Here is a 26,976-nt window from a genome sequence, read left to right on the forward strand (position 1 = left end):
CTAATCCACTTCATATGCAGTATAAAATAATGAAACCTCAGACTTTTGATACAGGACACAAACCCCAAAACACTGGGAGGGATGTGAAGGGTGGGAAACCCAGGATCATATTCAGACCCAAGCATACTTATGTGAAACGACCTGAGTGGAAGAAGGAGACAGAATTGGCTACATGGATAGCAATAATTTCTATGAAGACCAGAAAAACAAGACACAAAGCTGTTGGATCAAGGATGTCGAAAAGTCAACGTCTCTTACTCCTGCAGTATCCTTCACTGCTGCTTTCACTCAAAGCTCTCCAGTACATTAGTCTGGAGCAAGCTCTACCTCCAGCATGATTAAAAACTCAGTAACCATGCAAGGAAAAGGTATGATCTCCAGGAAGCCTACTGCCTTCACAGGAAAACCACGTTTCTTTGGAAGAGTTGGGTTGGCTTTTTTTGCTTATATTGTCCATATGTACACTTTTACTTCAGATTTGCACAAGATGTTGAAGAAAATTCTGCCTCAGCCAAACTCAGTGTGCACAACACAACATGATCATCTTTTTAAAATGCTGGCCTTACACTAAAGCATGCACTGCCTAAGAACTTTGGGAGAGAAAAGCCGAGAGAAAGACATCTTTCTTACTTAGACTGACAAGTGCCATTGATAATATGTCCCACGTATCAGCTGATTCTAGGGAATCCTGATAATTGCAGCTGTCATGACCTCCTAAAACACACTGCTTTATCCTAACATGTCATCTATACAAGGGCTTCTAGAGTAGCTCTTCAGGACTGATAGTCTTTTGAGAAATGCCCTTCAACTTCCATTATAAAGGGAAAGAAAAAAAAAAGGATATAAGAGCTTGGCAAAAGCAGTATCATTGCAAGTCTGAAAAGTGCCAACTCAGGAGTGCCAGATGTTTCATAGAGTCATGGAATCAGCTAGGTTGGAAAAGACTTTTATGACCACCAAGTCCAAAGTTCAATGTGAACTACCCTATAAATATATATGGTAACTTACTACACGTCACTGCATTTAACACCCTTGGTTGAGCAAGAAGCCCATAGAGATCAGGTTTCTCTACCACAGTGACAAGAGGTGAAGGAATTAAGGAACTCAAAATCTATGATATATCCTATCTCCTCACTTGTTATGATGCATGAAGATTTTCTTCTGATCAGATGCTATGGAAAAAAGGCAACTTCAGCCGTGCTTAAGAGAGGTTAGCTACCCATAGCATAAATATTGTGGCAAAGAAAGGATTTTTCAGCGGTTCATCTCAACCTTACAGCACTGGGAGGGTCAAATGATCTGGGATCTCAAAAGAGTCTGAGGATAGAGAGAGACAAACAACAACCCTCTCTTCTGACTGCCACTAGAAACCTCACCTAAAGGTAAAGTGTGCAAGCCATATGCCACTCATGACACTAACCCATGATCCCACCACTACAAAAAGCCATAGAGTCTGCACTGATAACAAGCGTATTCTTGAGAATCACAAGTATAACTTGCACATCTCACTGAGCAGAAAAAAAAGCTCTTGCCTACCTGAAGCACACTATATTTTCCAAGACAAAACTGACTTTTCAAGAGGGTAAAAATAAGAACCCACTGACATGCCCTCTGGTGATCTTTCTCTGCTCAGTGTTTGAATGTAGTTCAGACTGTTCCTCTGAGATACGCTGCTCACTGTGGCATACAAAATAGGCGCAACTGTCCAATAAGACCCTAAAACCAGAGCAGCCCTGGAAGGCTGGTGTAGGAGCCAAGGGAATGGTAAATGCCGAAGCAAAGCTCTCCAAGTGGATAGCATGGAAAAAGGAGGAAAACTTCAGGACAAGTTGAAAGACATAAAAATAAAGAGCTAAGATATAACAGCAAACAAGTAACAACTGCCCAGTCTAATGACTGACAAGAACTGAAAGCACATGGCACAAAACGTCCCTTATGGAAAAAGTAATGGGAGGAAAGAGAATTTTGCAGACTTGTTTAGATACTCAATATATAAGAGAAATCACAACTCTCATCTCCAGTCTTACACCATATATACAGTCTTGATGCAAGCATAAAAATTCACAGATCAAATAGGTAAAAGTCTCAAAAAGAGCCTTTCTGAATAAAGCAGCCAACCAGCCAGACTTACAAGCAAGCTTAAGCCATAAATGATCTGTATAAAGGTTAAACATACATTTTACATTTTTACCCATATAAGCTCCAGGACTAAGTTTTTACAAAGAATTTCAGGTACCACAGAACAAAGGCTTTTGTAATGCATATTTTACTAAATAAGTTTATGGTTCAAAAAGGTCAACACATTCTCCCAGCATCTGAGCAGTTTAATTCCCAGGAAAGGCTCTGCCACAAATACACACTGAGGTAAATATTGAATACATAGTTATATTTTTGAAAATTATAAGTTGATTCTACCATCTACCCCTTCAGCTATATTTTTATTCCCTCTCCTTTATTACCTCAATGCTAGATGTGTCTAAGCCCATACTGCTGCTGCAGCAACATTACCATTTTCCATCTGGGAAGCCAACAGTAAACTCATTAGTGAGCCTGAGCTCTCCTCAGGAAATGAGCATCCAGTTACCACACTTCATTTAAAATAAATCAACTTACTGTTCAGTCCTCAGTTATTACCTGTATTGGTGGGTATGGTTAAACTCACAGCCCTGCTAGGTATTTTCTACCTCACAAATCTTTTTGTTCCAAACCTGCTTGCATGTCATAGCTCTGTTTGTCTTCTCACCTGCATTAATTTACAAATTCAGGGCAAAGAATAACCCTGATGATTTTATAGGAAGTAACACAGGGATTTCAAATACGCCTTCTGAGCAAAAGTCCAAGATAAAAAGAAGAAACATTTTTCACGTAAAACACCGTGCAAAAAAACCCCACAGCAATTTTGCAAGAATTCAATTGATTATTTGAAAGATTAGATGTTTCAAACGTAACTCATGATCACCATCATAAGAAAACAGATGTTCCAAAAAATGATGACTCACAAGGACTTTTCATAAGCACTGTGCAGATTTCAATTTCAGAAACTCTGTAAATATGTTTCAATGTAATCTGAAATATAACCGTGCATACATACAGTAAACATGCTCAAAAACATCTCAGTTTCAATTCAGAATGCTTCTGAAAATAAAGCCCACAACATTTCTGCATCATAAAAGCGAATTCCTCACCGAAACAGCAGTTATCTTCAAAGAATCTACTGTAGAATGTGTGAAAAGGTACCACAAGATAGGTCCAACTTCTCCTGTAATAAATCCTTGTGCATGGCAAGAGAGAGTAGTGCAAACATTTTCGATTATCTTTGCTGCCAAATGGTTCACTACCCGATCTTCCTATAGGAAGGAGAGAAAAGGAAAACTCATATGCAAATGTTTCTAATGTTTCTGATTTCAGTTTAAATTACTGCCTATGTCTGTGTTTTATTCTATGTTGATTGCCTTGGTGTGGTTTCCTTGTTTGATACTTGCCAAAGTCATTTCACAGGAAACTTCACTTTCTGAATGTTATGTTTACAGACCCCACTTTCCCTTCTACTGCAATGGAAATTTAACACGAGTACAACTTAACACAAAAGCTTTCAGCTCCAAATTGCCACCCAAAATTACCGTCATGAAAAAATACAACGGTTTTGTTATGATAGAGGTATTGAATGATCACTGCTTTGTGAATGAACGCCTGTGTATCAAAACTCGTCATTACAACAGGCTCTGAATAGCACAATTATGAGACATGGAGTTACATTAGGAAAAAAACAATTACATTAGGGAAAAAAAAATTACATTACGAAAAAACCAATTACATTAGGAAAAAAACAATTACATTAAGCCCTTTTCATTCAGAATAACCAACAACCCCCTGGGATAAAGACAAAACCTTCTTGCAAGCCAAGTTATTATGCAACTCCTTTCACTTCTCATAGTCTTCTGTAACAAACAATCCTAACCAATGTATAACATAAACCAATGGGTCCCATTACTACACCAATTCTTAAATTTCCATAGGGGATTCTGAATCCTTCATATGACAATATGTAGTATTATCAATAAGTATTAGTGATAATACTAATCAAACACTAATCTGCAAATTATTTGTGGAAAGCCACTGTACATGTACCTTAGCATCTACATAATACTACTCATACTACAATGTCCCCATGGAATAAAAAACATCATGTCAGATGATGAGCCATCAGCATATCATGAACATCTCACAGCAGCAGTTCTTTCTCAAGAAAACTGATACTGACTCCAATGGATGCTTAACAGAGATCACTTAAAAGCAGAGTCTCTACTTTGTCTGAGTTCTCCCCCTCACCTCCTCTTAGTATCTCTGCTTTCACTTAAAAGCAGAGTCTTTACCTGAACAGAACTGGCAGATTCATTGCTAGTGGTTCTTCAGCTGTGCATTGCCTCACCTTATTTCAATCTTTAACTATGAATAAGTGAAGTCTTTCTACAGTGCCTTAAAAGGCATTCTTGAGTTCAGCAATTTTAATATAAGGACAACCAATTTAACTTAGCAAGTCTACTTCATAGCCTGGCTTCACAAATAAATCATCACAATATCTAACTGATTGCTTTCTTAAACTAATCTCCACATTAGCCTACTAACCTCTGGATTTCTGACATTTATCTTCACAATTGGAGCCACCAACAACTGTGAGCAATGACTACGAAACCTTTCAGAAAGCAGTACAAAAAGCCTTCCAGAAGGAGAGAATTTAGACTTCATTAAAAATATATTCAATATCCACTCTTCTACTGACTTAGGCCTTCTAAATATAGATACTGATGTAGAAATACTTGGAAACTCTAGCACAATGCTGTTGAAAAAAACCCAAGCTGTATTCATAATTTTCATGCTAACCCTTCCTGTTCTCCCAACGAACTGCAGCTCTACTCAAAATACTTCAAAGAAATACCAAACCCAGTTCTCCTCTAAACCAGTTACATTCTCTTATAAAACTCTGCTGATTTCTGTAGGCTCCCTTCTGACTTACAGCCATGATACCAAAGACGATTTAGGGTTTACAGTTTTTATTACTGCAATATATTGTATCATTTCAATCTATTAAAGACCTAAATACACAAATACACATATACGTGTGCCAAAATTCAGCTTCTCCAAACTTTTTATAAATAATGTTAATTTTAAATCTTTTCTGTGAATTATCCAGATTTCTGGATTTCAGTCTTTTTTTTTAAAGTTGAGTTAAACATACACATTTATCAAACTGACTACATGCATTTTAAAATCAAATCCATAATTAAAACATTAATAGTTAAGTTAAATCTCTCTTACATGTGAAGAGATTACTAGGAATGCCAGTTGGGACTCTACTACTACTTCAGGCAGGCAGAAACAATAAATGCACTATAATCCCATTTAAAAACCATAATCTATGCAGTGGATAACAGTTATTATGAATGTCAACAAATTTAAATATACGATTACAGTTTTTCCCCACAACATTTGGTCCTAAAGGTGTGCTTTATTTCCTTACAGCCATCAATGAGATGATTATGCTTTGTGCCAGACATTCCTGCTACTTTGGCTAGAAAAAGGTCATAGCAGCCTTCCAGCATCTTAAGGGGGCCTAGCAAGGATGCTGGAGAGGGACTCTTCATCAGGGACTGTAGTGATAGGACAAGGGGTGATGGGTTCAAACTGAAACAGGGGAAGTTCAGGTTAGATATGAGGAAAAAGTTCTCCCCCATGAGGGTGCTGAGGCGCTGGCACAGGGTGCCCAGAGAAGCTGTGGCTGCCTCATCCCTGGCAGCGTTCAAGGCCAGGCTGGATGGGGCTTGGAGCAATGTGCTCTAGTGGAAGGTGCCCCTCCCCATGGCAGGGAGTTGGAACAGGATGATCTTAAGTTCCTTTCCAACCCAAACCATTCTATGATTCTATGTACCACGACAGTGCTGTAACAGCTCAAGGAGGGGGAGCAAATCAAAGTCATCAATGAATCTATATTAATTTGAAATAACTGAATCTAATGGCTATTTCTATTGATGGTTAAAAACAGTGCACTAGAAGTTTTGGAGGCACTGAAGATACAGTCACTATGTAGCCAACATACTACCTAAAAGTAGCATAATTTAAGTTAAAGCTTAAGTATTCTATGATCTTTTTATATTATATTGTGTACAGATACATACATTTGAGTAAAAGCATAATACTGATAAAGAAACACTGGAAAGCTGAAAGATCAGGAAATAACATTGTGTCCTGGGTTCAGCAGTAGCAGTCATTTTTCCCCTTCTTGGTAGCTGGTGCAGTGCAGTGTTTTGACTTTCAGCTTGGGAACAGAGCTGATAGTGATGTTTAGGTTTGGCCAAGGACTTTGTGAGCCTCATGCTCTGCCAGGGAGGAGGGGAGGCCAGGAGGAAGCAGAGACAGGACACCTGACCCAAACTGACCAAAGAGGTATTCCATACCACAGCACGTCATGCCCAGGATGTAACTGGGAGTTAGCCGGAAGGGCTGGGAGACTGCAGGGTTGGAGGAGGTATCGGTTGGAGCTTGGTCGGGCTGGGGGGGGGCGAGTTATCGGTCGGCTGGTGGTGAGATGATGTATTCTCTTCCCTTGTTATTTCCTTTATCATTATTATCATTGGTGGTAGCAGTAGTGATTTGTGTTATACCTTAGTTACTAAACTGTTCTTATCTCAACCCGTGGGAGTTGCATTCTTTTCGATTCTCCTCTCCGTCCCTCCGAGAGCAGGGGGAGGGCAAGAAAAGGGGGGGAAGTGAGCGAACGAATTACCTGACTGGGTTTAAACCACAACACATTGTATTCCATCATTGCTCTAAATCAACCTCCATACACTTCTTCCTTTAATCTTAAAGGACAGAATAAAAAGAAACTACAAACATAACAATGAAGTAAAGCTGTATCGTCCTGAGCATTCATGATTATAAGAAGTAAGTCTTGACTACAATTTGCAATATAAAGCTTTCTCAGAGAAGAAAATAAAATTTTAAATACCTTTTGCAGAAAAACAAACAAACAAAAAAGATTCTGTCAGTAAACTGGAGAATTGATATCTAAGGAAGAAATTAAAGCGATAACGTATATGATTCAGACCACTACTTTTATATTATACGCAATTCTGTCAGTAAGTTAAAAAACCAGATGTCCAAAGGAGAAATTGAAGTGGTGATGAGTATGATTCAGACTATTATTTTTATAGTAGAGGCAATTCTGCCGGTAAACTAGAAAACTGCTACATGAAAAAGAAATAAGAGACTATATATGAAGGTATTTTTCCACTTGTATTCTGAAATGTAGCTTTGTGTTTATGGATATTTTTGATTCTTCACATGGTGGTGTTCCAGCAAGTTGAGGCTGCTACAACTGAGACAGACCTATTTGTATTAGTACTTTTGCACTGCACTTGCACAAACAAGCACAAGTACTTAAACCTCTACTACAAACCTCAAGCATCTTCACTAACAGGAACTGTAGAAATGCATGGCTGTGCTTGGTTACCCTGGACACAACTTTAAACTTGTGCTTAATTAAATTTAATTCAAACTATCTCATGTCAAACATATCTTGATTCTGTCTTATTTTTCAAGAGAAATATATTAAGATAAACTACTACTAAGAAAAATTTGACATGTTCCAGGACTAAGAAGTGATTTCATTCTGTAAGAATAAATAAGTGTCTTATGGATGTGTCAATTTAGTTTCTCTACACTGAATATTCAGAAAGAACAAGTCTTCCATTACTAAATTTATAATTAAATAGCTTCTCACTAATGTGCCTTAGAATGACATCTTACTCCCATTATGAGCTGGAAATAGTCCCCAGTACAAACACAGTCATGTGTACTTGATCACCTGAAGGTTTGACATTAAATAAGCATCTAGACTCTTCCTCTATTAATCACATTCTGCAGGCAATGAAGATCTCAAAACAAGAAGAAAAAAAGATAGTTCTCTTGCTTTCCCCCCTCCAGCAACCTCCAACATGTTTTCTGCCTTGAGCTTTGCCTTGGGCAAAAATAAAGTCAAGTGGTCTCATACAAACAGTAAACGTAAACCCTCTACTCAATTCTTTTTCATTTTACAAATTGGAACTATAGGCATGTTTTTCTTCCCTTCTTCTAACATGGCTAAGACACCACCATGTCTTATGAAGAATACAGCGTAGCACATGTATGAGAATAAAACTAATTACTACTTTTTTGTCCTCAAAAGAATGCTAACAACCCAGCAGGATAACAATTCAGTTTTGAGAAACTGTATATCAGCCACTTCAAAACGGGAAGTAAATCTTGCTCAAAGATTTAAGGAAGATGTATAAAAAAATAAATTGCAAGAGGACAGTACAATCCATCAGGAATAGCTCAAAAGAAAGCCACAGCATTAATAAATTCCACATTTATTAACAGTAAGTTATATTTACTGGCCTATTTCCAAAACAAACCAAGCAGCAATACATAAATGTTGAATGCACAGAGAACAACGCTGCGTTCTTGCATTAATCTCCTGCTTAGGTCATGGTCTTATCATGATTATTTAAATTCAAGAGCAATCCTTGATTGACAAGGCACTGCAGTGCTGCAGGCTACAATTCTCACACAATGCCTAAAGGGTTATTACAGTGGAAAAATTCTATTGAGGACAATGAAAGAGCCTTACCCCTTCCCGAAGACACCTCATTAGCACAGTATAAGCAGCTGAGGGAACAACCCAACATTCTCTGGGGTGCTCCCTCTTTTCCTCCTGAAATGAAGCCAAAGGCACAAATGATTAAATCAAAAAAAATCACAATAATCTCAGTCACATAAAAAACAGGTAAAAGCTTCTTAATAAGGTTCATATTAGAAACATTTCAAATTAATAGACGCTATACAATGTATGCAATTACAGGGCAGTACTACTATTTAATGTTATTTCATGTGCAGCACAGAAATTAATATTTTATTAGATGATTTGAGTAGTCTCCAAAATCCGCAACAGAATTTGTCCTAATATTTCTGGGTTTCATCGATTCTCACTAATTCACACCTCCCCCCGCCAAATATTCTTGCACTCTCAATCATTTCAATTACTCCAGAGACAGCTAATTATTAAGAGTTTCTCTTTAAATGTGCTTTACCTGAGCTTCTCTTTAAATGTGGTTTAATTAACCAAACAGATGAAATTAATTTGTAAATTTACTTTGGGAAAAAAAAAAGATTCCAACTCATACAAGGAGATAAAAAGCATTTATTTAATCTTACTCTGTGCTATACCCATCAGTACCTATCGACATTGTTCTATAATTTTTATGTATTTTCCTTGAAATCCCCCTGTTAGAGAGGCTAAATCACTGCTAGTTGAATCAAGGGTTTAATTCTTCCATTTGGAGTTAATGAACTCCACTTCCCACCCCAAAATAGTCCCCTGTAAAACTACAAGTTTAAAAAAGGACATCTGGATATCATTAAGATTTAACTAACACCTCCATATCTAACACAGGTATTAGTAACTGGAAAAAATAGCCTGTTTTGGGAAAGTGAAGAATAATAGGCATTGGATGGTGGGAAGATGATAGGCCATGTGCAGGTTGTCTTAATAAATAGACAAAGAATGACAAGCAGCAACTTCTTCAGAAATTTGACATTTATTGAACTCTACTGGTTATATTAGCAAATTGTTCTTAGCATTCTATGTAAGTGCTGATACTGAAAAGCAAAGAATGGGCAAGGTGGGGGTTAACAATGCAAAACGCAATTACACTTTCTAAATTTCATGAGTTCTGAGTGGCCTACAGTAATACAACATACAGGAGTGATAATGTCAGGCATTTAATTAAAGCAGGGCACATTAACCTACAAAAAACAAAGCAACCACTACATTTTGTGGAACATGCAAAGGAGGGAGAGCATGAGGACAATAAAACACAGAAGATCATCACAAACCCATAACTATAGTAAGGCAAAACACAAATCCATTTGGTACTTTCATTCCTTTATCAAGTGACCTCACAGACTGTTAACGGGACAGCATTCGGAGCAATTAGATGATGCTGTTAACTACAAAGGCTTCAGAAAAGCTAGGGTTAGGCTTTTTCTCTTTGAAGTCACTTTTGTTCCTAATAAGTAAAAGGAAGTATTCTACTCTTCTAATAAGTAAAATAAAGGTGAGGGTTTAGAAGAACTCCTCTTCCAATTCCTACCACTGACAGTATTTTTTTAATACAAATAACCTCTGTTTATATTTAATGTGAATGTACTAGTTCTAGACTGAAGGTTTAAATCAGTTCTAGTCAGGAATTACTGTAATTGCATTCAAAATTAGTCAGGATTGCTCCATTTTGTTTTCCATAATGTTGTGAACGCCAACATGCTAGAATAAGATCTAATATGGACTCGTTATATCAACAGATTGGTATCACAGGCTGGGCTGATAAACCCTATTTAATTGAAGCCTCTAGCTAAGATGTTCTAACCCTTAGATCTGCCCCTTGGAGGCCAGCAGTCATTATGGTGATGTATTAAATTGGTTTATGAAGTTAAAACTCTATACTTGAAGAATGCAACTTAATTAATCCCAGATGAAGCCCTCAATTGCACTAATATGTTTCTTAAAACAGGCAAAACATCACAGAACATACAAGGATAATAAATTGTTGAGGACAGAAATGGCAAAGTCATTTGCTCTTTTTGTCTACTTTTGCATGCAAAATGTTTGTTCACACTTGTTAAATTTGTAAGGACCATTTGACAGTCTTACCTCATTGGCTATGAGGTAAAGAAGCTCCCCAAGTGTTGGTAGAAGGCATTGTTTCAATTTGCTATTTCTGAAGTTCTCTCTGATGAGTTCAGTTAAAAGTGTAATTGCCTAAAATCAATTAAAAAAATAAATCATAGAGCAACACATCTTTTCGCAAGCAAAATGTACTGTTAAAGGTAACAAGCTTTATCTGAAATGCCATCTTACTGATTTAGTCTAAACTTACAATAAAGAGCCATTTGCAAAGGATTTAGTAAGCATGGAAAGACAAGAAAACATAGTAATTACAAAGCAGATTATATATGCAACGTGGAAAAAAATGCAATAAGGAATAGCTAGGTGACAAATTGTCAGCTATCTGTTCTTCCCTTTCCCTCAGGACAGAAGTAGATTTCCCAGTCTACTTACTGTTCTATGTTTCTGTAAGATCTAAACCATCAGGTTACAAAGAGAAATGTTGTCTTAATCAGAAGATAGAAACTCTTCAAGTTTTGTCTCCTGATCTCCAAGTTTACTGCAACTCACTGGACAGGCCACACTAGTTTTCTGTACTTCAGGAGTTTCTTTTTGAAAAGCAGAGATATTTATATATATGTGTTTATAGTATTTATATTGAGGGAGTGGAGAGAAATTGAAAATCCTCACTCATCTTATGCAGGTGACCTAGTAAGGAATCACTTTCCCATACACATATGGAACAGATTTCATCCTAACCTTTAATGCTGGACTCATTAATTTATAGAGGATACTCACTATTTTTAAATGCTTATGGTTGCTCAAGTACAAGTCTGTATCTGCCATAATCATATAATGGCCTCTTCTTCTCTACAGAGCATAGAGATTTGCCCTATGATTTCCCTCTATTCACTGAACACACTGAAGTAATCATATGTTATCCTAGTGCACGACACGGGGGTTCATGGAATACAACACATACTGAACAGGCAGAATGCCCCATTAACCAAACTTAAGAAGACCTTCACATGTCCTCTGCAACAAAAGCTATGAAATAGGAAGTTGTAATTCTATATTACAGTAGATTGTGATCATCTATAAGCGTAATTATATATACACACAAATACTTTCATAAAACACACTTAATGTTATGTACTATAAACTATTTGTGAATATAGAATTTTGAGAACACTTTTAAATATCCCAAAAGGAGGGAGGCAAGCTGTTTCCTTCTCCATCATGTGCACAGATTAGTTCTAATCCCCACAAGATTTAAATATTCTTTTATCCTTTCATAAGGAAAAATTTAAGACATAAAAAAAGACTCTGCCCAAAGATTTTGATTCAACATTAAAAGGTGGTATAAATTTTAGGTAAAGAAAGTACATCACCTGGAAAAACACACAACAGAAAAACCTAATTCATTTTAACTACATAGTTTGAGGAATAAAGTCTCCTTCTTAACTATGTACTTGTTTTTCTCTTCAACTTCCCTATGTTTTTCCTGTCAGAGAAGTAAATAGCAATGAACAGAAAGTCCTGCAGTGTCTGGTAAAAGCAGCTGAACTTTAATAAATTGCCTACACATTTTGCACTAGCTGTCAAACTGGATGGGTATACTATAGTCCTGTCAGGAAAAGAAAGAAGAAAGATTCACATCTGAATACTCATTATCTTTATCTACAACAATGGCGTGCAGAGTTGATACATTATCTGTAGCAGATTCCAACCCATTTCAAGCTGTATCTAGAAGTTTCTCTGCAGTTTTAGGAGTCTGTAAGTGAAAATTACAGCATATTTGAAAAGAGGAAGTATTTTATACCTTCAGATGTAAAGTGGCAATGTACAATTCACAGTATTATTCCATCTTTGATCTATTAGTATAACTGTCAGCAAGCATCAGTGGAAATTAAAACCTATTTGTAATTCTGCAAACCTTTACAGTGATAAAAACTGTCTATGCCTCAAGCATAATGGAAATTACTTTTCAGTTCATTTTCTTGTGAGTACACACATGTCACATACCACAGGCAAGTAAATGCCAAAGCAATCTCACTTTCCTTGGAGGAAAGCACCCACTAGGCTAAGAAAGTACCCTGTGCTTACACTGCCACTAACCAGAAAAGAAACTAGACTAATGTTTATACCAAGTACTCATCAAGGTGAGCAACCTTCCCTGAACATCTAAAGCATGCTGCCTACCTCCCTTCTCATGTACCTGTGATTCACTGCACCCCAGTGAAAGCTGGTGAAATACCCTGCATTAAACAAGTGGCTTGAGACTGAAGAGCTGGGTGGCAAGATGGAAACAGATACTTTTGCAAAACTGTTTTACGGTGTCCAGATACAAAAAGAAATGGTCTGAATCACTGAAGTATTCGCGTCTTGCAGATGTTGTGTTCAGTACAATAAACTGGGTCATGGAATGAGGAGGTCTGAAGGGAAGTCTGACCAACAGACGATGGACATGGTATATAAGGAACGTTGGATATATAATGGACATTGGATATAAGGAGGAAGTTCTTTACTGGAGGGGTGCTGAGGCACTGGAATGGGTTGCCCAGGGAGGTTGTGAATGCTCCATCCCTGGCGGTGCTCAAGGCCAGGTTGGACAAAGCCTTGGGTGACATGGTTTAGTGTGAGGTGCCCCTGCCCATGGCAGCAGGGTTGGAGCTAGATGATCATAAGGGCCTTTCCAACACTAACTATTCTATGATTCTATTCTATGGTACTAGTGTGGCCCAGAATGTAGAAAAAAAGATAAGCAAATCAATATGTATTGCACAATTTATGCAGATATAGAATTTATATTGCTCCCTAGAGGAATTCTAGAGGAGATGGATGTGTGACACTTTTCCAGGTGGAATACAACACAAAACTGGTTCATCAGGAAAACTCTCTACGCTTTCAACTTTCATTGAACTGCTGTAGGAAGAGGTCTTAGCAAACCTTAGCCAACTAGATGCCATGAACTACCAAAGGAGGCTCCAACAATTTGCTTTGGAATCAACTCAAGATCTCAAAGGGTTTAAGTCAGACACAAATAGTAGCAATTAAGTTACGGATCTGTTGTATTTGCTAACAAATCAAAATGCAACTAAAAGAACAGTCTACAAGCTTTGGGGTTTGTTTTTTTGTGGGATTGGGGGGGTTCTGTTTTCTGTATAATGAAAAGGTTTTTTCTTCTCCTGGTCTGTCCTGACAGATTATTACATGACCTTAGCTGCAGATGTTAATGAATATATCTGATTTTCACCCAAGCCCTTAAGTCTGAAGCTTTTTAATGGCAGGCAGAACCAGGTAAAAACATTTGCTTCAAACAGGAGAGATACCCTGGTTTTGTTTCTGTCAATGGTAAGAAAGAAAAAGATTGATCAAGAATCCAGAAAACAGAGTCCCTAGATTATAAAGAATTCTGCCTTCAAAACTGCTGTCAGTGGCAATCAGCTGGAGCTGCTTTACACCAAAAGATGAAACTGGAACTAGAAACCTGCTGTACTGGTTTCAGCTGAACCCAGGACACCAGTCTTCACAGAACAGTATTTGGCAGGAAGAGGGCTTTTTCCTTTCTTTTTTTATTCTCTTCCCATTTGTTTCCCTTCATGTAACTGTCACCAGTATATGCAGGTTTCTACCATCCATCCATGCCTTTTCTGAATATCACATCTCTGGATTTTTATTCTTTTTATAACTCCGTGTGAAGTTACTCTAAGTCATCATCTTCTGCTTCCAAGCAGTGGCCTGGTATCCACTTGATTTAGAAGCCATGCTGATGACGCTCTTGAAGACCTATGTCCATGAAGAAAATATCCACGTGGGATATTTTAGATTGAGTAATTCTACACAGAATTTCTCATATTTTAAGAAGTTCTATAGGCTTTGAGGATTTTCCATAAATATTCTTTAAAATTAGTTCCCTTTAACTGATTATTGCAAATTCCTTCATCCCTCTCAGTGAAGATGCAAACCACAAACACATCGGCTAGAAATTCCCTTCTTCTCTACAGAATTCTTTCTAAAATGTGTTTCAGAATAAAATCCCTTTTCTTTTTCCCCAGATGGTAGCTGAAAGGGCTGGTACTCAGAGGAAAAGCTAGGGCTACAACCAACATACAACTGCTCTTGCCTAACGCTAAGCCTGGTTTGAGTGCCTTTTAGAAGACACTGTCAGAAGGCAGCAGGAAACGAGGCTTTTGAGAGATCACAAGTGTGCAATTTCTATCACAAAAACATGTTGTAGCTTAATTGTGTCAGTCAAGTGAGAATGTGCTTTAGAGGAAAAGGCTGGATTTTTTATTCCTGTCACTAGTCTAGAACTTAATTAATTTGCAAGAGCAAACAAGATGGGAAAATGGCTCTATTTTAGGTTCATTCTTAGTTGCAAGAGCTAAACACTTCACTGAGCAAACTGTACAACTCGCACAGATGCAAAGTTGGTTGGCTCAAAAGAAATTATTAGTGTCAAAAATAAATTAAAACCAAATTATTGGCTTTATGAAAACTGGGGTAGCATAACACAAGAAAAAAGAAGCATTTGAGACTATTATTTTAGCATTGTCTCCTTCCCTGCAATCATTTGAAACCTCCTCTCAAATTTCTACCAAACTAAGCAAGAATAAAAAAATAATAATAATAAAATTATTTATTGGTGGCTTTTGTTTTGAAACCTCTAGAAGCAACCTAAAACTGACCAAAAGGCTGTGGTACAAACTCATTTCTTTTTAAACAGAATACATATATGAAAACATTTTGAACGTACTACACATAGAAAAAGCTCAGAGATTACTCTAATAGGTATCAGAAGACACCCTCCTACACTGAGGATTTGTGTTTAAACTCTGTGATAGAAACAAAGAAGAGGTGAACATGCTAAAAGGCAGCCTTTATGAAATGAAGTTTAAGTCAGCCAGCTGCAAGCCAATTCTGGAATTAACTGACAGATCTGCTTGTTAGCTGCAAAAGTATGGACTGCCCAAGCAACCCAACTGCATTTTCTACGTATGGATTTAGCTACCTAATTTTAAATAGAGAGAGGAAACTGCAGGCAGTAAATGCTCCTTGGCTTTAGAATATTTGGATTTTTTTTCCCCTCTGTGTGAAACAGTTCTCAGTGCTCTCAAGAGTACAGGCTTTACCAAGAAAGCTAAGGGTATATTCCCAAAGGTAACTGGCTGACAGTTTACTTGTTAACATCACATTCATTTAGTACCACTGTCAGGCTGACTCTTTCCATTTTTACTGCTGCAATATAGCCGCCTTTAGTTTTGTGAAAATAGTAGCAATGTACCATAATGTTCCTGTACCGGATTCGATTTTGTCTTGCCTTTTTTTTTTGGTTTAAGGAAAAAAATATTTAATATTCAATTTGTCTTGCTCTGTGGATGAATAAAGCCAAAATGCTCTTAGAAATCATAGAATATTTTCAGTCTAGATTCTCAATTACAACCAATAAAGGCAAAATTATTCTATGCACGTATAGAACATGCCATAAGTATATTCTAAAGCCTCAGGAAAGTGATTCCAGAGGAGGGACAAACTGAAATTAGTTCAGCAAAAAACCCACACAGTACAACAGTCAGAAAAACAAAGCTTCCCACTGCACAGTACACACATAATAAAGGGAGCTGTCAAATATGTGGTACACTTCACATGATCACCATATTCTTCTGGAAGTTAACCTGAAACTGCTTATCACCCTAGGATCAAACCAAAAAGGCACATCCTATTCACGAATCCTCCAGCTGCCTTTCAAATCAAAGCAGTTTGCAGGCTTAATCCTTTGCAGCCCTAGGAAAGAATGGTTTGCACAAATAAATCCATGAAGTATTAGTTTCTCCTCTTACACATCTGCTTAATAACAACCTCTGCTCTCGGGCAAACATGAAACTGATAGACTTAGGGATAGAAAAGATAAAACACATATCATTGGTTATACGAGTTTTCTATGCAGCTGACATGTTGACACTATAAGCATTACTTATCAGCTTGACATTTATGCTTTAACAGTAAGTACTATTAGGTCAAGCTCTGTTTCTTAGTAGGTAGAAATTTCACAGCAGAAATTTCTTCGCATATTTCCAGTTCTGAAATGGAACATAAGAGATGATATAGCTCAGATTTTTGCAGCAAATTTAGTCCTCGCTAGACATAATTCCTGTTAACATTATCCCATGAAAAGAAATTATTGATTCTACAATTGTAATGCATGTAAAACTCCCTTCAATGGGAGTTACTCATCTGTAAAAACTACCTGGGAATCATCAAGCACATAGGAATATACAGCTTAAAACATGTCAACTTATTTGACTGCCATAGAATTTAAGTATAAAAAGTATAATAGAAAGTAATTTAGAAAGTGATTATTTTATAGTGCAAAAGATATTTCTTTTAGCTATAAATTTTAACTAAGTAGGACTTAAAACTGTATTCCTCGCTGTACATTTAAATTAGAATGCAGAGAATGGAATTAAATAAAGAAAGGAATTATAGAATGTCATGCAATAAAATTTAAACAGCTGCATTTTAAATTCTACATGATAATTGTTTTTTTCCTAACAGGTAAAATATTGAGATCTTAAGCTTCAAATATTAGTGTTAAAGAAGTCATTACTTAACAGTACTTTTGTGAGATAATTATGTTTCTTTAGCAGTAGATAACTGTGAAAGGGCAAATGACTATGTAGTGCTATAAAAATGAAAGGCCTAAAGAAGAGCAAATGAAACAGGAAACATTTCCCACTTTAAAAAGAAATGCAGTGGGAAGGGCCACAGGTCCAGAAAACGAAGTCACATTACACTTCAAACAGAAATCTCACAGCTTGTGTTGCACAAATATTACAATAGAGATGGGCAAAGATATCAAATGGTTACAATCAACAAAAATCTGTTATTACAGGAAAGCATGTAAACTGAAAATAGTCTGACAAGCTGTTTGGTGTGACATGAAGCACTTCCATCAATATAACCAATTATGAGGAATCCCTTTAAAATGTTCTCTGATGTAGGATGTGTTATTCTATACATAATCGACTTCAATACACAATCTTACACCCAAGTTGCACATCAGTTTCAAGCACCCATACAGAACAACAAAGGTAACTTCCCACCCAATGTTCAACTCCAAAATGGAAGTTGATTTTAGTGTTCTACTTTCCTCATACAAGTAAGTTTACTTCTGAAATAATGAATATAAAAAATTTTAATAGTATAAACATAATAGCTATGATAAGTTATAATAGTATAAATAGTAATACTAAAGGCAAATTCATTCCCCCAACTACAAACAATACACTTAATAAGCATAAAAAAGAACTAGACCCAAGTCAAAGTGTTCACTTCTGTCTTTGCCAGAAAGTCCCCAGAAGCAGTGTGGGGTGGGAATTAAAATCGTAACATTTGATGGGAAGCCATTTTTTCTCTTAACTCCAAGAGAGCATCTGTATGCTCACTGATTTCCTGAACTCTTTACATGGATGGGAATTGAGGGCCTGTCTTTTCCCCTACCACGGTACCCTTCATTCTCCCTTAACAAGCTTCTCTCTGGAGCTTAATAGTCCAGGTCACTATTGTATTTATGATACAAGTAGGTGAAGGAGAACACTGACACAGAATGGTTAGGGCTGGAAAGGACCTTAAGATGATCCAGTTGCAACCCCCTGCCGTATTTCATAACACTGATTAAGGAGGATATAAATAATGCTCAGAATCCTGAATGAAATATTGAAAACACAGACAAAAGTCTGCCAGATAGCTTTATAGCTTTTCACTTGCCAGAGACGTAGACAGTTATTCAATGAAGAAAGGGATCCTAGGGCATTGCTCTTCATTACCCCAAACATAACAGACTTGTAGGAAAAAACCCAAACCAAACTCAGCACTTTTACTATCATAAGAGCTAACTAAATGGAAGACTATTGCAAAGAGATATACTAGCAGCACAAATGATATAATTTTAATGCAAAAATGTACTATTTCATCTCTCAAGGAAAGCAGAATAAACAGTGTCAAGCAATTAAGCATCTGTTAAAAGGGTACAGCTTTTGCTTTGGTCAGGCAATTTACCTAAGAAAAATGCAAAAAAATGATTTAATCCTGCAATCAGTAATGCAAGTTTTCAGTTCCCTAGCTGAAAATCTCTTTGTTTTCTACTACCAACTTGGTTTAGACTTTAAACATAAAGCAAACCAAATTAACTGGATTGATAAAATTAACTTTTTGAAGGGGAGGGCAATAAAGCATCTTTCTTCAAGTATGATAAAAGGTCTTACTATTTCTCCAACAATCCAGAATTGTCATGCTTGACAGATCCATTGTCATTAATTATATCTACATTTTCTGTTTCTTAACTCAGAAGAACTTTTCTCAAACACACCATGACTTTCTGCCAGCAGAGGTTCAATTACCTAAGAAATACTGATCATTGATCTGTTTGCATTCCTGCCACATGCCCCAGGCAAGTATACAGGTTATAATGAATGGACCATATTGCTGAAAAATAAACAGAACACATTTACCACAGAAGTTGAAAGTAAAAATCACTCAAAAAACTTAAATGGAATTTCCTCACTGTTACAAAAGTATTGTGTCAATCCTGATGAAAACCTTGAAATTATTCTTCTGGATTAATCACTTTACAAAACAGTGGACATCTGCATGTGTGCACATGTATAAATATTCACGCACACATTCTGCTGCAGCTTCCACCTCTTGCCTACAGATTTTCACTGAGGTGAGTTTTGCTTGGTTGGTTTTTACACATAGAGGCATCAGAGCAAAACAAGGAAAGTGCCCTTAGAGGAAACACAAAAATTATGATCATCTGCGAGCAGACTTAAAAAGATATTTTCCAATTAAAAAAAAAATTAAAACTAAAAGCTTGGGAATAAATGGCCAAATGAAACCATTTTTATTTCAATCTCTTTACAACACGGGCAGATGTGGACAGACCTAGAAACAGAGTTATGAGAGATAAACTAGGAACATGACTTCAAATTGGTACTGTGTATGAATCTGAATGACAACAAACTGCAGGCCTAGACCAAAGACTAGGTAGAGCCTACGTATGAGTTCAGAGGTCATAGGTAGAGCCTACGTATGAGTTCAGAGGTCATTAAACTACACCCGTAATGATGCAGGTGCTTTAAAACTGCAGAAGACAACCACCAAATTGTACTTCAAAAAAAATCAGAAATATACAGGCTCCCATTACATGGAGTTTCAATCTGGATGAATTTAGTTTATTATTTAGGCCATGGCATTCCATAAGTCAAAGGCTTTGCAAAGGAACATGAAGTCTGTAACAGGTTCTCTGAGCCCTTTAAACATTCAGTAAGGGCAGTGGAGGACTCAGGCCTGTGAAAAAAAATAGGCAGAGCTACCTAGGTCATAGTGTGAAACTAATATTCACGATTAGCAAATTTTTAAAGGGGAAGGAAAAGGACCAGATTTTTGCCTTTGAAAGGACAGGCAGAGAGTGACCTGATAGGTGGAGATGGCTTGTCTCCTACCAGACACAGGAGGATACTGCTTCCCAGCACAGAGGCATTGTGAGGTAACTATCATCTCTCACCAAGATAAAAGACTGAACGTGAAATTTCATATTTCCTACATGGCAGAATGCCCAATCTATTCACACAGAGGAAAGAACACGAGCTTCTTTTAACAAATAAGCCAAATTAGATACACACGGAAGCAAGCCTCCCTAACCTGTGTGTAAGAATATGCAGATTTTTCTTTCCAAGCTTCCTGGAAAGAAAGAATTGTTGTTTTTTTTTTTAATAGAACCTAGTTCCTTAACAACCAGTTTCAAAATCTAAATACAAAGATAATATCTTTAAGTTTAGGTGTTTTCCTCAGATAACTAGGAATAAATGAGATGAAATGATTCAGATTTGTAAAGGGCAATTCAATGAAAAAAGTCAGAAACAAATCTGTCCTAAAAACACTTACTGCTACTGCCAGATAGAAATCACATATAAAGTGTCTTTACCTTCAATTATAGAAAAGATCAATCTCCCTATGGTATTCCAAGATCAGTCTCATTTTTTCTAATCCCTGCAATATTCTCCTAAGAAATACTTAACTAGAAATAGATCAACTGCAAGTGAATTCACAGATATACACATTTATTATGATTTTTTTTCTAATATGACCTACATATTAGAATACCTCAGCAGAATAAAGATAGCACACAGTTCCACGTTTGGCGAGTTTGTGCAATAGTAGTGTACTTGCATTTTAGTTTCATGGTTTAGTGACCTCCAGTGGTTACATTCAAAACAAACTGCTATTCACCAATTCCCTGAGTAAGAACATTAAAAAATATATTAAAAAATAGGTAAAACATTAATTCTTTTAATTAATAATTTAATTTAAATTTCATTATTAAAACTTTAATTAAAATATTATTCACTATTTTATGTATATATATATATATATACACACAAAATAAAGGCTTTTGGCATATAGTATGTGAAAGCTTACTTTAGTCTGTAAAACGAGGATGAGGCTTCTTTCCTAAAGCCTTTCTGCTTCTTCAGTTCTTAATATTACTACTATTTAACAATCACTTAAGCAAGGTTAAGGAAGCAGATTCAAACTCAAAGGTACAGGAACTATCCTTAAATAAATGTGTAACTGAGTAAAAGCGAGTAGGGGCAGAAATGAAGAGCCAACTTTTAACACGTGTCCTGTGCAAGTCTATTAGGTCCTGTGGTACTTCAAAAATGCAAAAGAAAACACAAATAACGGGATGAGTCCATAATGAGGTAACAAAAAACTGCAAAAGGTTTGTGACTGAGTGATAAAAAAATGGAAAAAAAGCTTTGTGTAACGCAGCATGCCAGAATGTATCTGACAAAGTGGGTTTTCACCAAGCTCAGGCCTTCTTAGAGGTAGCTATACTGTTGACCAGTAAAACGTTGAATCCAGTATCAGTAACAACACACCCATGAAAACCAAAATCTGATGACCTTTTGTTGCTGTGAATTCCTATTTACTTTCAAGATATCTTGCCTTGCGAAGATACAACACGGAAACAAGCTTCCAGGAATGACACAAAATGTTCATGTTCTTAATTTATCAAAATAGTTTTGAGCAAGTGAATTACAAATCTGCTTCATGGGTTGGTATCATACTAAGTTATTAAAAGTTAGATATCTCAAAATATTAAAAGCTGGATATCTCAAAATTACTTTTGAGTATTTTCACTGAAGCTTTTGAAAGTTAAGTAGCAGAAAAAACCTGTCACATACAAGACGCATCTGAATTGTGACCCTGAATTTAACTGACACTCAACTGTCAATACTGAAAGCATTGACCAAACTTCAGTGACTGTAACCACAAGGACTTCTTCCCCACTTCATAGCTTCACAAAACAAAGAACCCGAGGTAGTAACAATAATGTTTTCAATTCAGATTTCACTACAGAACTGAAATTTTAAGCAACATAGCAAGATAATCATAATAATCCTTAATATTATTAAGAAGAAACCACAGGGACCTAGAACAAATACTTCCTCAGCTGCATTGCCAAAAAAAAAACCAGCTATTAACCAATAACTACGTGTTCTGACACACCAGATGACCAGATCTGCACTGTATGGAGGCATAGTTGCTATGTGCGTTCAGCACTGATTTCTCACATTCAAACACCCATTGTACTCAAATCCTGACTTCACCTCATAAAAGTAGAAATAATGTCATATTCACTCTTTAAACAGTCACTAAATTGCAGATTCTGTCAAGTTTACACACTTTGTGTGCATGTGCCACATGCAAACAAGGACAGTAAGATCACTTTGTCTGATCAGTCTTCTGTTTCAGTCAACTACTGAGCATGCAAAATGAAGAAAGGGATTACAAATATTTTCGTTCTCCACAGAAAATTACCTGCCCTTCACTACGTCCGTTCTTCAAGAACACTGAGGAATCTCAAATGAGTTCCATCTCAATTACTTTTTGGGAAAAGGGATATCAAGGAATCAATTACACTATCTTATACTAATTATAATAATTATATTTCCAGATAACCAAATACATCAATATTCCTTATAACACACACAAGCATGAGAAGTATGACAGTGACTGCTGTTGTAGTTGTGATTCTGATCTTTGCAGAACTACCCAGAATAAACTCAGAAATTTATACATTTAACCAAATCAATTACATTCCCATTTACATCAGAAACAAAAAAAGCAGGGATCAGAAAAAACTCTTGAAAGTTTCTGACATAAACAACGAAAGCATTAACAAAATTCCCCCCTCTACTCCTCCCCCAAGGAGAAAGAAAGAAAGTTACCTCAGAAACAGGTACATTTTCACCAAGTTTCGATGTGTGTAATGCCAGTAAACCAATCAGTCGAGCAACTTTGACACGTCTGAATATCAAATAAAGTAGGTACATATCAAATAAAGTAGGTACATAAAAACCATTTCAAAAATACCATAAAACAACCATCTTGTTTATATTTTACACAAATTGCTAATGGCACAAAATACTTGAATTGCTGTTTACAGCTCGTATCTTCCTCTTACAGAATCAGAGTCACAGAAGGCTTTGGGTTTGAAGGGACCATAACTAGTTCTAACCCACTGCCACAGGCAGGGACACCTTCCACTAGAGCAGGTTGCTCCAAGCCCCGTCCAACCTGGCCTTGAACACTGCCAGGGATGGGGCAGCCACAGCTTCCATGGGCAACCTGTGCCAGTGTTACTTCAGTATTTCAGTTCAATTCAGCAATAAATTCATGCATAAAGACATTTCTTTCTGTAAGCACTGAAGAATAAAGATTCTTTACTTTGTTATGGTCTCACTAATCAGTCTAGCTCATGTTCAGTTCTCTTGTTACACAGAAAAACCCTATAGATCATTTGAAACTTTCCAGTATAGCTGACAAAACTGAAGTTAGAAGTGCTTCAGCAAATCAATTTTAAATGTTTTATTGAAGGAAAAATTGGAATAAAAATCAACATTTATGAAATGAACAGCAGAGGGCACTATCACATTGGAATATTTCTAACAAGCATCTAAAAAAGCTGTTATTTATTTTACCACTACTATGATATATACGGTTGGTTTAGTCAGTGATTTTGAGTAACACTATTTCATACAATAAGTTATATAACTTCTAGTTAAATTTTGAGAGATTTTCTATAATCTTTGGAATATATGAATTCAACGCTTAAAATATTCAGTGTTCTATTATTCATCACCACACAGCCAGTCAGGTAACACAACAGTCTCACAGGCTCAAATACATAAATACCCTGTTAAAGAATGTATTTAATAAAATTCAGTCAAAATTCCTTATTTAAACAAATTCATTAAAAATAATGTTACTTACATATCCCAGTTGGCGGCTGCACGCAGCTGCTGTATCAATATAGGAAACTATAATTTAAAGCAGATAAATAGGCATTAGTAGATTTTAATGATTTGACCTGCCCAATGATATACAAAATAAATCAGTAATACCATAAACAAATACTGTAGGTATTGTCAAAACATTGATAAAAAAGAATATGCAAAACCTGAGAAGAGAAATATAGCACTGTGTGCAGTTCTGGGGTCCTCGGCATAAGAAGGACATTGAGCTGTTGGAGCAAGTTTAGAGGAGCCCATGAGGATGGCCAGGGGCTGGAGCACCTCCCCAGACAAGGACAGGCAGAGAACACTGGGGCTGTTCTGCCTGGAGAAGAGAAGCTGCATGGAGACCTCAGAGCAGCTTCCAGTGTCTGAAGCAGGCTACAAGGATTCTGGAGAGGGACTCTTCATCAGAGACTGTAGTGATAGGGTCCTGAGGCACTGCCACAGGGTGCTCAGAGAAGCTGTGGCTGCCCCATCTCTGGCAGTGTTCAAGGCCAGGTCGGACAGGGCTTGGAGCAACCTGGTGTAGTGTGAGGTGTCCCTGACCATAACAGGGGGTTAGAACTGAGCGATCTTAAGGTCCTTTCCAACCCTAACTATAAACTGTTAAACATATATCAGTGTGTTAAAAACCACACTTTTTTTTTTTTCCATAATGGAGAACAAAGATCATCACATAGTATTACCCAACAAGCTTTTAATATATTTATTTTCTGAGAATGGACAAAAATTAGGTGGCAAATACTAGAATAATGACTGAACTGCTGACACACATTCAGCCACATAAGAACCAAACTGCATAGCTATTCATTTCTAAAATGTTCAGTTAATTGGCAATTTCAGTTGTTGGATTCCTGTCCCCAAAATTTTTCTCCAATGATAAAGGAGAAATAAGTTCCAGCAATTCAGTTTCCTGTTTTCACATGAGTTCTATATCATAAGACCTATGCTGCTTCCAACCTGAATGCTCTTCACTGAATTTTTCTGGCAGTGCAATTTTGTCTTTAACAGCTCTATATCCAATAAGGACATGTCTCAGAATATGACTTATGTGCAAGGTAGGTGCTTTACTTATTAAATAAACTGAAAAGCACATAGCTCAAGATGGCCTCTGTGATGCTTTTACATAATCATAGAATGGTTTGGGTTGGAAAGCACATTAAGATCATCCAGTTCCAACCCCCTGCCGTGGGCAGGGATGCATCACACTAGAACATGTCACCCAAGGCTCCATACAATCTAGCCTTGAACACTGCCAAGGATGGCGTACATGAGAAGAGTAAATCTGTTTTGCTTCTGCACCATTCAATAACCTGAGAAATATGTTAATCCACTACAGAGGAGACTAGTGCAATTGTTTGTCTGGTAGAAAATCGTTCCTGAAAGGTGAAACCACCATTCAGGTATATGCTAAACCAGACTCTCCAGAGAACATGCTCATTTTTTGAAGCGGGGCTTAATGAAAGCTTTACTGAATGTTCTTGGGGAAGTTTTTCTTGCCATTCTTTATGGAAATATGGCCAAGCAAAAGTGATTTAGCAATTCAATCCTTAACTTTTTTCAGTCTTCTCTATACTTTAATGATTCACAAAGACCAACATTTCATCATATGCTACTTCACTCTCCATCAAGGTTAATTTTTAACCCAACCTTTTTACTAATGTAACAAATCTATATAAAAATATATCTGAAATCTAAGGAGAAATAATTAGTTTCCCTCAGCTCTTTTAAAAAAGCTTACATGGAATTTAGGTGTTGGTTTTCTTTTACATCATTCTGTACTTAATTTGCCGTATTATTTTTGTCAGTACACCAATGATTTCTTGAAATATAACTAAAGCAGACAATTTTTGTTACAATGGCAAGTATGTAAACCATGTTGATTCCTTTAAAACTTTATTATTTACCAGCTGAGAGTTCATAAGCCTGTTTGCAACTTCCTTGTGGACAGCCACAGTACACAGATAGCACAGGAAGTTCAACTTGGAAGGTGCTGCTCCTGTATTCTTCTCGGGAGAGCCAAGCATTAAGCATACTCGTTGCAAGAAGTCATTCCAGTCCACATCCTTCATAGATGATAACTTCTCAGCTAACCATAAGAAGCAAACAAGTAGTTAAAGATACTGGCTCTTCAATGATGCTTTAACAACTAGAAAATAACATCACCATGGATAAAGATGTTCCAAAGTTCACATCTATTTATAATTTTAGCACTTAAAACATTAAACAAAAATGTTAATATCCATGTCTCTAGATTATAGAAATCAAAGAAGAAATAAGAAGAGAAACAAAGCATAAAAATGCAGCAGAGAGCCTCAAAACTTTTCTTAAAGCGCAACCCCACTAAGTCCTTGGACTTCATTTAAGTAAACATTCATTGGCATTGCATTTAGGAAAGGTAGTAGTTGTTCGTAATCATTACTAAGTCTTAATAAGAAACTGCAGTTTCATTGGAGAAAATTTGCAGCAAAAGCTAACAAAAGTCAGGAAAATTTCCTCAGAATCAATAAACTGAAAACATGTATAGTTCCTCATATAAGTAGGTTTCCACCTAGGTAAGCCTTAGCAGTATCAGAACACAGAGGACTTCAGAAGGAACATGAAGTCACTAGGATGGTTAACTTTAATCCTGTGGTTCCATTCACTGACCACTGTACATGAATAGAGATTTTTCCAAAGACTTCCTTATCAGTCTCAATGGGTAACTTTCCTCTGGAAGTCACGTATTCCCTCAGTTTTGGTTAGCTGTTTCTTAATATATAATGACTCTTCATCAGGGGCTGTAGTGATAGGTTTAAACTGAAACAGGGGAAGTTCAGGTTGGATACAAGGCAGAAGTTCTTCCCTGTGAGGGTGCTGAGGCGCTGGCACAGGGTGCCCAGAGAAGCTGCGGCTGCCCCATTCCCGGCA

At 36.8% G+C, this 26,976-nt stretch overlaps 1 protein-coding gene across 10 annotated transcripts in view; it reads right to left on the bottom strand.

Annotated features, from left to right (window-relative positions):
* Window positions 1-26,976, bottom strand: part of ULK4 (unc-51 like kinase 4) — a 198,949-nt gene that overhangs the window by 150,215 nt on the left and 21,758 nt on the right. For 9 of the 10 annotated variants that reach the window (XR_009964477.1, XR_009964476.1, XM_062617176.1 and 6 more), the window contains 6 exons: window positions 25,974-26,155; window positions 24,044-24,090; window positions 22,999-23,077; window positions 10,745-10,852; window positions 8,666-8,749; window positions 3,186-3,347 (listed from right to left, as the gene is read on the bottom strand). Coding sequence is in view for 8 of the 10 variants with exons in the window: in XM_062617176.1 (XP_062473160.1) it covers window positions 3,186-3,347; window positions 8,666-8,749; window positions 10,745-10,852; window positions 22,999-23,077; window positions 24,044-24,090; window positions 25,974-26,155 (662 nt within the window). In the remaining 2 variants the exon portion in view is untranslated. The remainder of the gene's footprint in view (window positions 1-3,185; window positions 3,348-8,665; window positions 8,750-10,744; window positions 10,853-22,998; window positions 23,078-24,043; window positions 24,091-25,973; window positions 26,156-26,976) is intronic. The other variant, XM_062617179.1, reaches the window with a different exon arrangement.

This window comes from Pezoporus occidentalis, unplaced genomic scaffold, assembly GCF_034315485.1.
Source record: "Pezoporus occidentalis ecotype Australia unplaced genomic scaffold, CSIRO_AGI_Poc_V1 ctg193, whole genome shotgun sequence".
NCBI lineage: Eukaryota > Metazoa > Chordata > Aves > Psittaciformes > Psittacidae > Pezoporus > Pezoporus occidentalis.